Below are 12,057 nucleotides of genomic sequence, written 5' to 3' on the forward strand. Positions count from 1 at the left end.
GGGTGGGGTGGGGGGGGCGGCTGGATAAAAGGGTCAGGAGCTCAGGGGGGAAGGTCTGGGCCAGGGATGGATCGGGATGCGTCTGCACGGAAGTGTAGGTTGAGGCCATGGGATAGATGCGATTCACCGAGGAAACGTCCCTGAGTGAGGAGAGCAGTGAGGACAGAAGACAGGGCCCTGGGGTCAGCATGGGAGGGGGGAAGGGTAAGAGGGGGTGCAGGGAGGGGACCGAGAAGAAACAGAGAGGTTGGAGGCCCTCCAGGCAAAGCGTGTGTTGGAAACCGAGGACGGCTGATCAAGAAGGGTGGTCGATCAGCCGTGCCAGACGTGTCAGAGAATTCCAGAAAAGTGAGGCGCGCGACGGACCGTTGGCACCTAGCAATTCAGGGGTCGCGGTGGAGATAGTGAGTGCAGGCAGCTGTTTCTAGAAGCTTAGCCGTGCCGGAAGGAAAGGTGCCCTCGGGAGAGGTGAGGGTGCAGGGAGAGTTGTTTTTGTTTTTAATACGGAAAGTCTCGTGTGATCACATTCAGGCTCTAGCTCAAAATGAATCAGGAGTGCGGGATGGCCCCCGAAGAAGACAGAGGCTCCACCCCCGGCAGCCCCCCTAGAGACGAGAACAGGCCCCAAGGTGTCCCCCCTCCCTTCCCAGATGGAGGCTGCGGCTGGATGTGGACCAGCTCCCCTCCGTGGGCCTCACCGCGGTGGGGGCTGTCACCTGACAGGGAACGCAGGCTCTGGAGGTCCTCCTGTCCCGTGACTCGTGCTGACTGCCCAGTGCCGGGCACACCCCCAACACGAGGCTGCTGACGTCATCCGCCCTCCCTCACGGGGAGACACAGAGACAGTCACGTACTGTCTAGACTGCTTGTCCAATTTATCATGAGGGACTGCTCGGCAGCCTGGCAGGGCGGCGGCCGTGGCTCAAACCAGGAAGGACCTGACTGCAGAATTGGGACTTTCTTCCGGCAGCCACCAAGAGACATTGCCTACCCGTGAGATGCGGGTCTTTGGTGGAAGGGAAGCTGGGTTTTGCATGAGGCGGCGGCTCTCCGGGGAGGGAAGATAAATAGGAGAGAAGACAGGTGGCCTCCCAATTTTCTAAGGTGGCACATTTCATCCTAAATAAGGTCCCCGGGACCCATCCGATCTCCCAGCCTGGGAGACGACTGTGGGGCCTGTAGCCTGCGAGGAGGCGGAAGGCAGGATGGGCAGCTGAAGATGGGCGATGCCGCGGTCGGGTGGAGGGGGGGGGGAGTGCCATCGGGTCCTACTACGTGTCCACACACGGTCCTACTCTGCGGCAGGTGCAGTGCCCAGCCCGTGGTGATTCGTCGATCCTCAAACCAACGGAGGTACTTGTAAATCTGCTTCACCAAAGGGGACACCGAGACCGTGAGATGTTGGCTGCCCGCCCAAGGTCACACGCCTGCAAAAACAGAGCGCTGCCCGGCCGCTGAGCAGGTTGCCAAGGCCCTGCCATGAGCCTGCGGACGTCTGCCCTGTTGCCTATTCTGGAAGCCCCACTTCTCTGTCTCAGGAGAGGCATTCATCTCCGGGAGCGAGCGTGTAGCAGCCATACACACGTCCTCACCGCCACACGGTGGAACCCAGAGCCGGCTGGTCCCTCTAGTATGACCGCTCACCCATAACCGAAGGAAGAAGAGGCCTCCAGTTTGCCGAGGCCAGTGGTTCTCAAAGTGCGGTCCCTGGACCAGTAGCATCACCCGAGAATTGGCGAGAGATGCAAATTTCGAGCCCCACATCTGGAGTTTCAGTTTCAGCAGGTCGGGGGTGGGCCTGAGAATTTGGGCCTGAGCATTTCCAGAAGCTGTTGGTGATGCAGGTGCCACTCTGAGAACCACTGGTCTAGAGTTTAGATCATATGCTCGGAGCAAATGTCAACTTGTTACCAGGAAACGGGGTTCGAAGACAGGACCAGACCCACTGAGGACACGGCCCTGATGCTTCCTCTTCCTGGAGGAAGCTGAGCCAGGCTTTTGATGACTTCCTGATAATGAACCCTCACAGTCCAAGCTCCAAAGCCCTAAGCACTGCAGACCGGGTCCTGTCGCCAACCCCACGAAACCCCACAAAAATCCCGAACCACAGAATCTAAAGTCGGTCAACAATGCATTAAAAGAATCAAATACCATCAGGGCCCCTGGGTGGCTCAGTCGGTTGAGTGACTTCAGCTCAGGTCATGATCTTGTGATTCATGAGTTAGAACCCCACATCGGGCTCGCTGCTGTCAGCACAGAGCCCGCTTCAGATCCTCTGTCCTCTCCTCTGCAACCCCCCCCCCGGCCCCCACCTCTCAAAAATAAATGGCTCAGTCAGTTAAGCATCTGACTTTGGCTCAAGTCATGATCTCACGGCTCGTGGGTTTGAGTCCCGTGTTGGGCTGACAGCTCAGAGCCTGGATTCTGTGTCTCCCTCTCTCTGCTCCTCCCCCAGCTCAGGCTCTGTCTCTCTCTCTCAGGAAATGAATAAAACCATTAAAACAATAAAAAAAATAAACATTTTAGAAGGATCATACACCATCATCATTTGGGATTTATTCTAGAGAAGCAACGATGGTTCAGCATCCACAAGTCCATCAACATGATAATACGCCACGTTAACAAGACCAAGGATAAAAATCCCACCCCCCCCATCATCTCAGCCAAGTGGATGTAGAAGGAATGTACCTCAACATAACAAAGGCCACATATGACAAACCCACAGTTAACCTCATCCTCAGTGGTGAAAGGCTGAAAGCTTTTCCTCTAAGATCAGGAGCAGGATAAGGATGTCCTCTCTTACCACTTCTATTCAACATAGTATTGGAAGCCTTAGCCAGAGCAATGAGTCAAGAAAAAAAGAAATCATGGGGCGCCTGGGTGGCGCAGTCGGTTAAGCGTCCGACTTCAGCCAGGTCACGATCTCGCGGTCCGTGAGTTAGAGCCCCGCGTCGGGCTCTGGGCTGATGGCTCGGAGCCTGGAGCCTGTTTCCGATTCTGTGTCTCCCTCTCTCTCTCTGCCCCTCCCCCATTCATGCTCTGTCTCTCTCTGTCCCCAAAAAAATAAATAAAAACGTTGAAAAAAAAATTAAAAAAAAAAAAAAGAAAAAAAGAAATCAAAGTTATCCAAATTGGAAAGGAAGAAGTAAAACTGTCCCTATTTGCAGATGACATGATACTACATATAGAAAAACCCTAAAGGCTCCACCAGACAACCATTAGAACTGACAAATGAATCAGTAAAGTTGCAAGATACAAAATTAACATACACAAATCTGTTGTGTTTCTGTATACTAATAATGAGCTATCAGCAAGGGGAATTTTTAAAAATCCCGTTTACAACTACATCAAAAAGAATAAAATACCTAGGAACAAACTTAACCAAGGAGGTCACCTGTACGATGAAAATTATAAGACGCGGGTGAAAGAAACTAAAGATGACACAAATAAATGGAAAGACAGTCCATGCACATGGCCTGGAAGAATTGATACTCTTAAAACGTCCATGCTACCCAAAGCAATCTACAAACCCGATGCAGTCTCCACCAAAATACCAGTGGCATTTTTCACAGAACTAGAACAAATCATCCTAAAACTTGTGTAGAACCACAAAAGACCCCGAATAGCCAAAGCAGTCCTGAGAAAGAACAAAGCTGGAGATCACAGCTTATTTCAAATTATACTCCCTTATTTCAAACTATACTGCAAACCGGAGTAATCCAAACAGTATGGTACAGATGCCCATGCCACCACCGTTACAGAAAGGCAGAGGGGACTTCCTCCAAGGCCACGTAAAGCGGACATGCCTCCTGATTTCCTACTGCCTTGGTCCCTTGCCCAGAGGCCCTCACCACTCTGCCCCTCGTGGTCATGGCCAACTGGCTGTCAAAGTGTCATTCAGAGACCTTTGCAGATACCGGGTTCTCCTAAGATCTCTCCTGGTCCCCTCGTCCCATCTCCTTCCTTCTCCCTCCTTCCAGCACCCCGCCCCAGCTTTCACCTACGCACATACTTCCCACTCCCTTCCCTGCTGATCATGATCACTGAGCTCACGAGTGACCCCTTAATTACTAACTCCAATGGCACCTCTCCCTCCTTGTCTTTTTTTTTTTTAACGTTTATTTTTGAGAGAGACAGAGCATGAGTGGGGGAAATGCAGAGAGAGAGGGAGACACAGAATCCGAAACAGGCCCCAGGCTCTGAGCTGTCAGCACAGAGCCCAACGTGGGGCTCGAACCCACGAACCAAGGGATCATGACCTGAGCCACAGTCGGACGCTTAACTGACTGAGCCACCCAGGCGCCCCCGTCCTTTTCTTATTTGATTTTTTGGGGCCAAACTTGTCATTGTTGACCATTGCGGATGGCCGAGGCTGCGTCAGGCAGACACCCCAAAACCTTGGGAGATGGAAGCATTGTCTTTCACCCAGATGTTCCTCAGGGAGAACATGTGAGCAGCACTCCTGGGCACAGTATGTGGGTGCCCGTTCCAGAGGCTGGAACAGTGGTGAAGGAACAAGTAAACACAAGCTACTGGGTCAGCCAGACCCAGGAAGGATGCAGGAGCCTCGGGGGAGGCGGCTGTGTGGGTGGGATGTTACCAGAAGGAAGGCGGAGCCAAGGCAGAATGACTAACCAAGACGATGCAGCCAAGAGGTGGCTGCCGCGTCCAGTCCATGGCGCTGGACTCCAGGCCAGGGGAGGGGGGGCAGCCAAGAAGCCCCAGGCAGAGGCTCGACTTCCTGGACAAGGGACGGGCTGGACCGTGGCCCAGCAGGAAGCAGCTTGGACTCTGAAAATCTGAGTGAGCTCAGAGGAGACTTCCCCGGGGCCAGCATGAACCAAAGGCCTTGGACTAGGTCCGCATGATCCAGGGAAAGAAGGTGAGGAAGGCTCCTGCGTCTTCCGCTCGACTTAGCACCAGCAAATCCACCCCACCTCGAGGACCCGTCCTAAGCTTAGGAAGTGCTGTGCTTATGTGTGTGTGTGTACATGTGAGTGTGCATGTGTGTGAGCATGTGTGCACGAGTGTGTGAGCGTGAGTGTGTGCACGAGCTGTTGTGTGCGTGCGTGTGAGTGGGCTGTGTGCACGTGTGTGCATGTGTGTGCACGTGTGAGTACATGTGAGTGAGTGTGTGTGCATAAGTGTGCATGTGTGCATGAGCGTTTGTGGGCATGTGTGTGTGCATGTGACTGTGTATTGTGAGTACGTGTGCATGGGAGTGTGAGTGCATGAGCATTTGTGTGCATATGTGTATGTGTGTGCGTGTAAGTGTGCATGTGTGCGTGTGTATGTGAGCGTGCACGTGTGTGCATATGTGCGTGTAAACATGTGTGTGCATGTGTGAATGTGAGCGTGCATGTGTGTGAGCATGCGCATGTGTGTGTGTGCGTGCACGTGCGCATGACGCAGGGAGGGAGTGGGGAAGCTGAGTAAATTTTGTGATTAATGAATCTTGTGAAGAGGGCAGTCAGTTCCATGGCCACGGAGCATGTAAGTTCTCCCTGATCTGGTCTGTCTTCGCCAAGGAAGCCACTGCCTAATGCACTAACGCTGAGGTTGGCCCGAGGACAGGGCCTCCCAGGGTCCCAACGACGGTTAGCGTGTGACTGGGAAATGCTGGGGCTGCCTACTGATAAACCCACCTCTCTTGTTTTTTCTTTCTTGACGGGATATCCAAACTCAAAGTCTTTAGCAGCCACTTAATATGTTTTAAATTTAACATTATCGTTATTAGGGCTCCTTTCTGTATTTGGAAGGGAGACGGGATGTCACTGACTTCAACTTACAGGATGAGGCCGAAAACGCCAGTGTCCAGTCAACCTGTTCCAGCCCCGGCTCTGCCCTTACTCACTGGGTGACTGTGCCCATGTCACTGCTCCTCTCTGGGGTGTGGCCTGACCATCCGTAGGGACCCAAAGATCAGTCAGCTCCCTTCCAGCCCGACAGTCTATGAAAGCGTGGTTGTAAAGGGTGATGTGGGGAGACAGACGGGCAGCAGGTGCGCCCACATTCTTCTGGAAAGGGAGAGAAGGTGGAGGACACACAGCCAACTCTGGCGGGAAGACGGGCGGAGCAGCAAGCAAGGTGACCGTTTCGGCGCTAGTCTGCGGGACAGGCAGGGCGGGGACGCCGGCGGACAGCGGCTGTCTGGTCTGCCTCGTGCCCCTTCTTCCGCTCCTTCTGGTGACAAAGATTCAGCATCCCTTTGGGAAACCACCCCCTCCCCCACTCTCCCCCGACGGGCTTCAGGTTCGGCAGATCAAAGCCAATCATTCTCCCTGGTTACAGTTCAGAGACGGCATCTACTCCGAGCCAGGCCAAGAAGGGCCCCCTCGAGGGTTTCCTGCTAGAGCTAGTGGAAATCGGGCTCTCTCTCTCTTTCTCTCTCTCTCTCCTCAGGTTGGTTGGATGTAAGCCACCCCCTCGAGGGAGCCTACCCACGACTAAGACTAACACCAGTACCCAGAACACAGAGCCAGGATACAGGCCAGGTGGATCCCAGCTGATGTTCGGTACCCTGGACTTTTCAGTTACAGAAATTAATCTTGATTTCTGGAGGTTCTGTTTCATTTCCGTGTTGGCTTAAGACAAATTTGAGTTGTGTTTCTGTCGCTTACCACTGACTAAGTCAGGAGCTAAGCACCCAGGTCAGGAAGTACAGCTGAGACTCCCAAATGCGGCCCCAGTTATGGCTGGGAGGGACCGTGGATGGAAGGATCTGTGCCATCACTTTTTCTCCCGGGGAGGTATGCCAGCTGTCACCTGGGCCCTGCTCCTCTACCAGACCACAAACGCTCGCTTGGAAAACAACAGCCCCCTGAAAATGTAGCTAATCACAGGGAGCTGCCTGCCTTGTTTGCTATAATGGAGGTTAGCAGAACCACTCTCCTGGGCAATGCCTCTTGGAACGATGGCCTTCTGAGGGTGGCTCGCACTCAGTCAGGCCACCTGACCCCCTGGCTGTGGGTGGGAACGCAAGACCCCAGGCGTTCCAATGGCAGGCTCCCACGCCCCGGCCTCGGTGATTGGTCCCAGGATGGTCACATGACCGAGGCTGACCAATCTGAAGACTGCTCCGGGATTTTCTAACTCAGGCTGGCAGAGAAGAGTTCCCTTCACTTGGGGTGGGGGGGTGGGGGGACCATGCTGTAAGCCTGAGCATCTGTTACTGCTGGGGGCCAGGGGAAGATGGGGTGCTCGAGAGTGAAGCTGACGCCCTGGCGTCTCTGGGGCCCCGGGGTCCAGCTGCACCAGCTCAACCTTGCCTTCTAGTGTGTAAGCCAAGAAACAGCTTCCCTCTCTCCTCCCTTTAAAGCAATATTTTTTTCAAGTTTATTTTGAGAGAGAGAGAGAGAGAATACATGCACACACAAGGGAGGGACACAGAGAGAGAAAGGGAGGGAGGGAGGGGGAGAGAGAGAGGGAGGGAGAGAGAGAGAGAGAGAGAGAGAGAGAGAGAGAAAGAGAGAGAGAGAGAGAGAGAGAGAGAGAGAGAGAGAGAATCCCAAGCAGACTCCTGTCAGCACAGAACCTGATGGGGGGTGGCGGAGGAGGCTAGAACTCACATACCAGTGAGATCATGACCTGAGCCGAGATCAAGAGTCAGACACTGACTGAGGGGGTGTCTGGGTGGCTCAGTTGGCTAAGCATCCGACTCTTGATTTTGGTTCAGGTCATGATCCCACATCAAGCCCCACATCGGGCTCTGCGCTGACAGCATGGAGTCTGCTTGGGATTCTCCCCCTCTCTCTGCCCTTCCCTTGCTTGCACTCTCCCTCTCCCTCTCTAAAAATAAATAAACTTAAAAAGAATAGACACTCAACCAACTGAGCCACCCAGTCACCCCCCCCCCACTTTAAAGCAAGTTTTTTTTTTTTTAATTTTTTTTTTCAACGTTTTTATTTATTTTTGGGACAGAGAGAGACAGAGCATGAACGGGGGAGGGGCAGAGAGAGAGGGAGACACAGAATCGGAAACAGGCTCCAGGCTCTGAGCCATCAGCCCAGAGCCTGACGCGGGGCTCGAACTCACGGACCGCGAGATCGTGACCTGGCTGAAGTCGGACGCTTAACCGACTGCGCCACCCAGGCGCCCCTAAAGCAAGTTTTAAATGGGTTTCTGTTACTTGCAACCAGAGTCCCAAAGAATACTCTTTTCTTCTAAGCCAGGGGGCAAACAAACATCTGAGGCCCCTTTGTCACCACTGATATCAAGGCACAGAAGCCAATAAGCAAGAGCTTCGGTCCTGGGTTCCGGTCTTGATCCCAGCCCTCCCTAGCTTTGACACTTCGCAAGCAACGACCGCTCCGAACCTCAGTGTCCCCATCTGTGAAAAGGGGGTAATGATAGCACTTCCACCACGGGTGGTCGTGAGGGTGAAGCGAGGGCCAGGTACACGTGCTGGCTGCGTACCTAGTGGCCGTTATTATGATTTCCTTCTCCCTGCACTTTTCTTCTCTGTTCCCCCGAGACCTTGGGTCTAGAGGGCAACAAAATGGTTTCCGGTGGCCCTGGGGCTTGCTGCAAAGCTTGTGTGTAGCTCTTGGCTTCCCTCTGGTTGGGAAGGTCCGGGCCCTGCCGGGGAGGTTTGGAGAAAAAGGAGTTCAGCTGTGGTCTCGGGCCACCGGGAAAGCCGCTCAGGACCACGGTCATGGGAACGGTGGCCCAGCTGGGGACAGGGGCCTGGACTTCCCAGCAGGCACAGAGGGACTTCGGAGAGCGGTGTCCGGGCACTGGGCGGGGCTCTGTAGGGCTCAGGGTCAGTTCAGGGACACAGGATGAGTAAGACCCAGACCTCTCCTCCTGCAGGTCCCCTCAGCCTCCGTTCCCCACGGTGACCTCTCTCCTGCCCTGTGACAGCCTGGTGGCCCCGGGTCATCATGTGGGTATGAGGCAGCCTCCTCAGGTCCTCTATTCCAAGCCTCCTGGCTACAACCCTTCCTACCCACTATTTTCTTTAAAATGTTTATGTACTTGACATAGAGACAGAGAGAGCGTGAGCAGGGAAGCGGCCGAGAGAGAGGGAGACACAGAATCCAAAGCAGCTCCAGGTTCTGAGCTGTCAGCACAGAGCCCGACGCGGGGCTCGAACCCACGAACTGAGAGATGGTGACCGTAGCCGAAGTCGTACGCTCAGCCCACTGAGCCCCCCAGGCGCCCCTCTTCCTGCCCACTATTGACATGACGACCATCCCAAATCTCCAAAAAAATCCCTGCCTGCTCAAAACTCTTTGATAGCTCTGTTTCCTGGGGACCAAACCCAGGTGCCTCCTCCTGGCATTTAGGGCCCTTCAAGCTTCAGCCCCACCACGCTAGCCGTTCGTGCCCCCACCTGTGCCCCCCGCCGGCAAAGGGAGCTTCGCCCTGTAGACGACACGCCCGCACTTTCTCCCCTCGGTGCTCATCCCAGGGGCTCCTTCTTCTTGCCTATCTGCGCGTCCAAAACTCCCGTCCTGCGTGTCCCGTGGTTCCATGTCAAACACCACCTCCCTGGGGGAGTCCTCCTCACTGTCCCTAGTTTAAACAACCCCCCCCCAAACGGACGCTTTCGTTTGTGCCAACTGCACTTGAACCTGGCCGCCCGGGGAGGTCGGACTGCAGAGTGTCGTATGCTTGTCCCTGCAGGGTGACAAGATGCTGGCTGCTGTCTGTCTATCTGGTGAACGTAAGACGTCATGCCGGAGCCAGTCTTCACAACTCCTCCCTGAAACCTGGGAGGCCCCTACTTGGAAATAGGACTGGGAGGGAGCAGCCCTCCCCAGCCCTACAGGATGGTGTCAGGGGGCCTCTGGAGGTCCCCCCCTCCGTCCCCCTGTAAAACTGCTCTCAGAGCAACGTGATGGACAAGTTCGTCCCAGGACACACAAGACTCCCGAGAGGACAGGAACCCCGTCCCCTCGCTCCTTCCTCCCATAACTGACATTATTTGAACCACTTGGATAAAGTGGACGCTTCCCCGAGGGTCGCTGACACCAACAGACACTGTGCGGACCCTCACCACAAGCTGGTGGTGGGGACAGAGGGGCTGGAGATGACTAGACTCGCAGCCTGGCCCAACGTCAGCCCAGAAGTGCATCGCCGAGCCCGTGGCTCAGGCTGGAAGCCTCCGGGGGCCCCAACAGCCCCCACGGGGTGGGAAGGCTCTGGAAACAATGGTCAGAGGCATGAAAGGCAGAAACCTCCAGGAGCTACACATGGGCCCCTGCACAGCAGCCCCGGGGGGCGGGGCGGGGGGCCGGGCAGGGAGGGCGCCCTGGAGGAGGCAGCACGGATTCCCATGGCAGTGCCCTGGCAACGGTGGCAGGAAATCACCCCCCTCCGCCTAGCACTGGAAGTGGAGCTGAAGCCCGGAGAGGGTCTTTCGACAGCTTGGGCGTGAGGCCAGCAGAGGGGAGTCCCTGAAGGAAGTGCGTGGGTCCGCATTTCCAAACTCAGAATGGTGACGTGGCCACACCACGGCAGACCTGGCACGGGCTGCACCGTCTAAACTCAGGGTTGGGGCTCTACTGTACACAGTAAGGCCTCTGAGTCTCTACGTCGGTTTCCCCTGCAGCAGGGGTGCAATAAACCGTCCGCAGGACCGAAGGAAGGAAAGAGGGAGGGAGGGAGGGGCTGTAGGTCCAGAAAAGTCCAGAGAAGGGAGTCACAGTGTACAGCTGGGTGACAAGGGCCGGCCTCCTGCAGAGGTGACCCTCGAGGGCCTCGATGTAGAAGCAGCCTGAGAGGGTCCTGTGGGCTTAAGAGTTCCCGGGAAGTGTCCCTCAGAGGCCTCGGGGCCCCTGCGGCACGTCTGGGGCTGAGGTGAAGGCAGGCGCCGTCCCCGTGCCCCTGCCCTCTCTTCTTGTCTCACTCACGGCAATTCTATCGTTTGGGGATTCGTTTTTAAGGAAAAGAATACAGATACCTCTTACTTGGCAAATGTTACAAAGCACACTGACGACATGCCGGCGGGTGAACGGTGTCGGGGCCCCTCTCGGCACCCCGAGCCCGGAGCTTCGTGGACCTCAAGCGCACGGCCCTCCCCCGACCCGGACCTGGCCCGCACAGCTTGCCCAGACGTGCCCCGGCCACAGGTACTGGGCAGCCGCTGCTAAGGCCCTCGCGGGCCAGGAGTTGGGCTGACCTGAAAGGCAAAGACTCCCTTGACCATGGCCTCCCCAAACACGAAGCTGGAGCCCACGTCCGTGTAGCTCAGGAAGATCTGAAAGCAAAAGACAAAACAATGCAAAAACCCGGAGTGAGGCCAGGAGGGGAAGGGGCACAAACAGTGGCCAGAAAGCCAGGCCGGGTGAGCCGGAGGGACGTCGCCTGCCGTGGGCCCATCCAGCAGCCCGTCCAGCAGCCCAGTGTGGGGGAGAGAGGGTCACCGGGCCTCCCGGGCCTTGCGGGGGTCGGGCACCACCCAGCAGTGCACTTCGTGAACACACGTTCACAGGGGTTTGCTCCCCTGAGCACATTCTCCCCGGGAGACACCTTTTCTGTACACTTTAAGGGAGCACCCTCAGGGGAGCCTGGGTGGCTCAGTCGGTTAGGTGTCCGACTTCAGCTCAGGTCATGATCTCATGGTTCTTGAGTTCGAGCCCCGCATCGGGCTCTGTGTGGACAGCTCAGAACCTGGAGCCTGCTTTGGATTCTGTGTCTCCCTCTCTCTCTCTCTCTTTGCTCGTCCCCGCTCACACTCTCTCTTTCAAAAATAAATAAACATTAAAAAAAATAGGTGCAAATGATCAGTTTTTTTTTTTCAACGTTTATTTATTTTTTGGGACAGAGAGAGACAGAGCATGAACGGGGGAGGGGCAGAGAGAGAGGGAGACACAGAATCGGAAACAGGCTCCAGGCTCCGAGCCATCAGCCCAGAGCCCGACGCGGGGCTCGAACTCACGGACTGCAAGATCGTGACCTGGCTAAAGTCGGACGCTTAACCGACTGCGCCACCCAGGCACCCCAACAAATGATCAGTTTTGTGGTATGTGTATTTACTACAACAAACAACAGAATGAGAAAACAACTTCAAGAGGCACCTGGGTGGCTCAGTCGGTTGAGTGACCGACCTCA

The 12,057-nt window shown here is 55.5% G+C and overlaps 1 protein-coding gene and 1 long non-coding RNA gene across 6 annotated transcripts in view; one reads left to right on the forward strand and one right to left on the reverse strand.

The window, feature by feature from the left end:
* The window catches only part of SLC28A1 (solute carrier family 28 member 1), a 54,157-nt gene that overhangs the window by 24,165 nt on the left and 17,935 nt on the right, over window positions 1–12,057 (reverse strand). For 4 of the 5 annotated variants that reach the window (XM_019831826.3, XM_003986785.5, XM_019831824.3 and 1 more), the window contains exon 9: window positions 11,126–11,203. The exons of the other annotated variant lie outside the window; for it this stretch is intronic. In XM_019831826.3, the coding sequence (XP_019687385.2) occupies window positions 11,126–11,203 (78 nt within the window). The remainder of the gene's footprint in view (window positions 1–11,125; window positions 11,204–12,057) is intronic. 5 annotated transcript variants of the gene reach the window in all.
* Window positions 4,641–6,560, forward strand: LOC123385792. Its single transcript, XR_006598808.1, has 2 exons — window positions 4,641–4,882; window positions 6,403–6,560. It is a non-coding gene; the product is annotated as an uncharacterized LOC123385792 (long non-coding RNA).

This window comes from Felis catus, chromosome B3 (assembly GCF_018350175.1).
Source record: "Felis catus isolate Fca126 chromosome B3, F.catus_Fca126_mat1.0, whole genome shotgun sequence".
NCBI classification, from domain to species: domain Eukaryota; kingdom Metazoa; phylum Chordata; class Mammalia; order Carnivora; family Felidae; genus Felis; species Felis catus.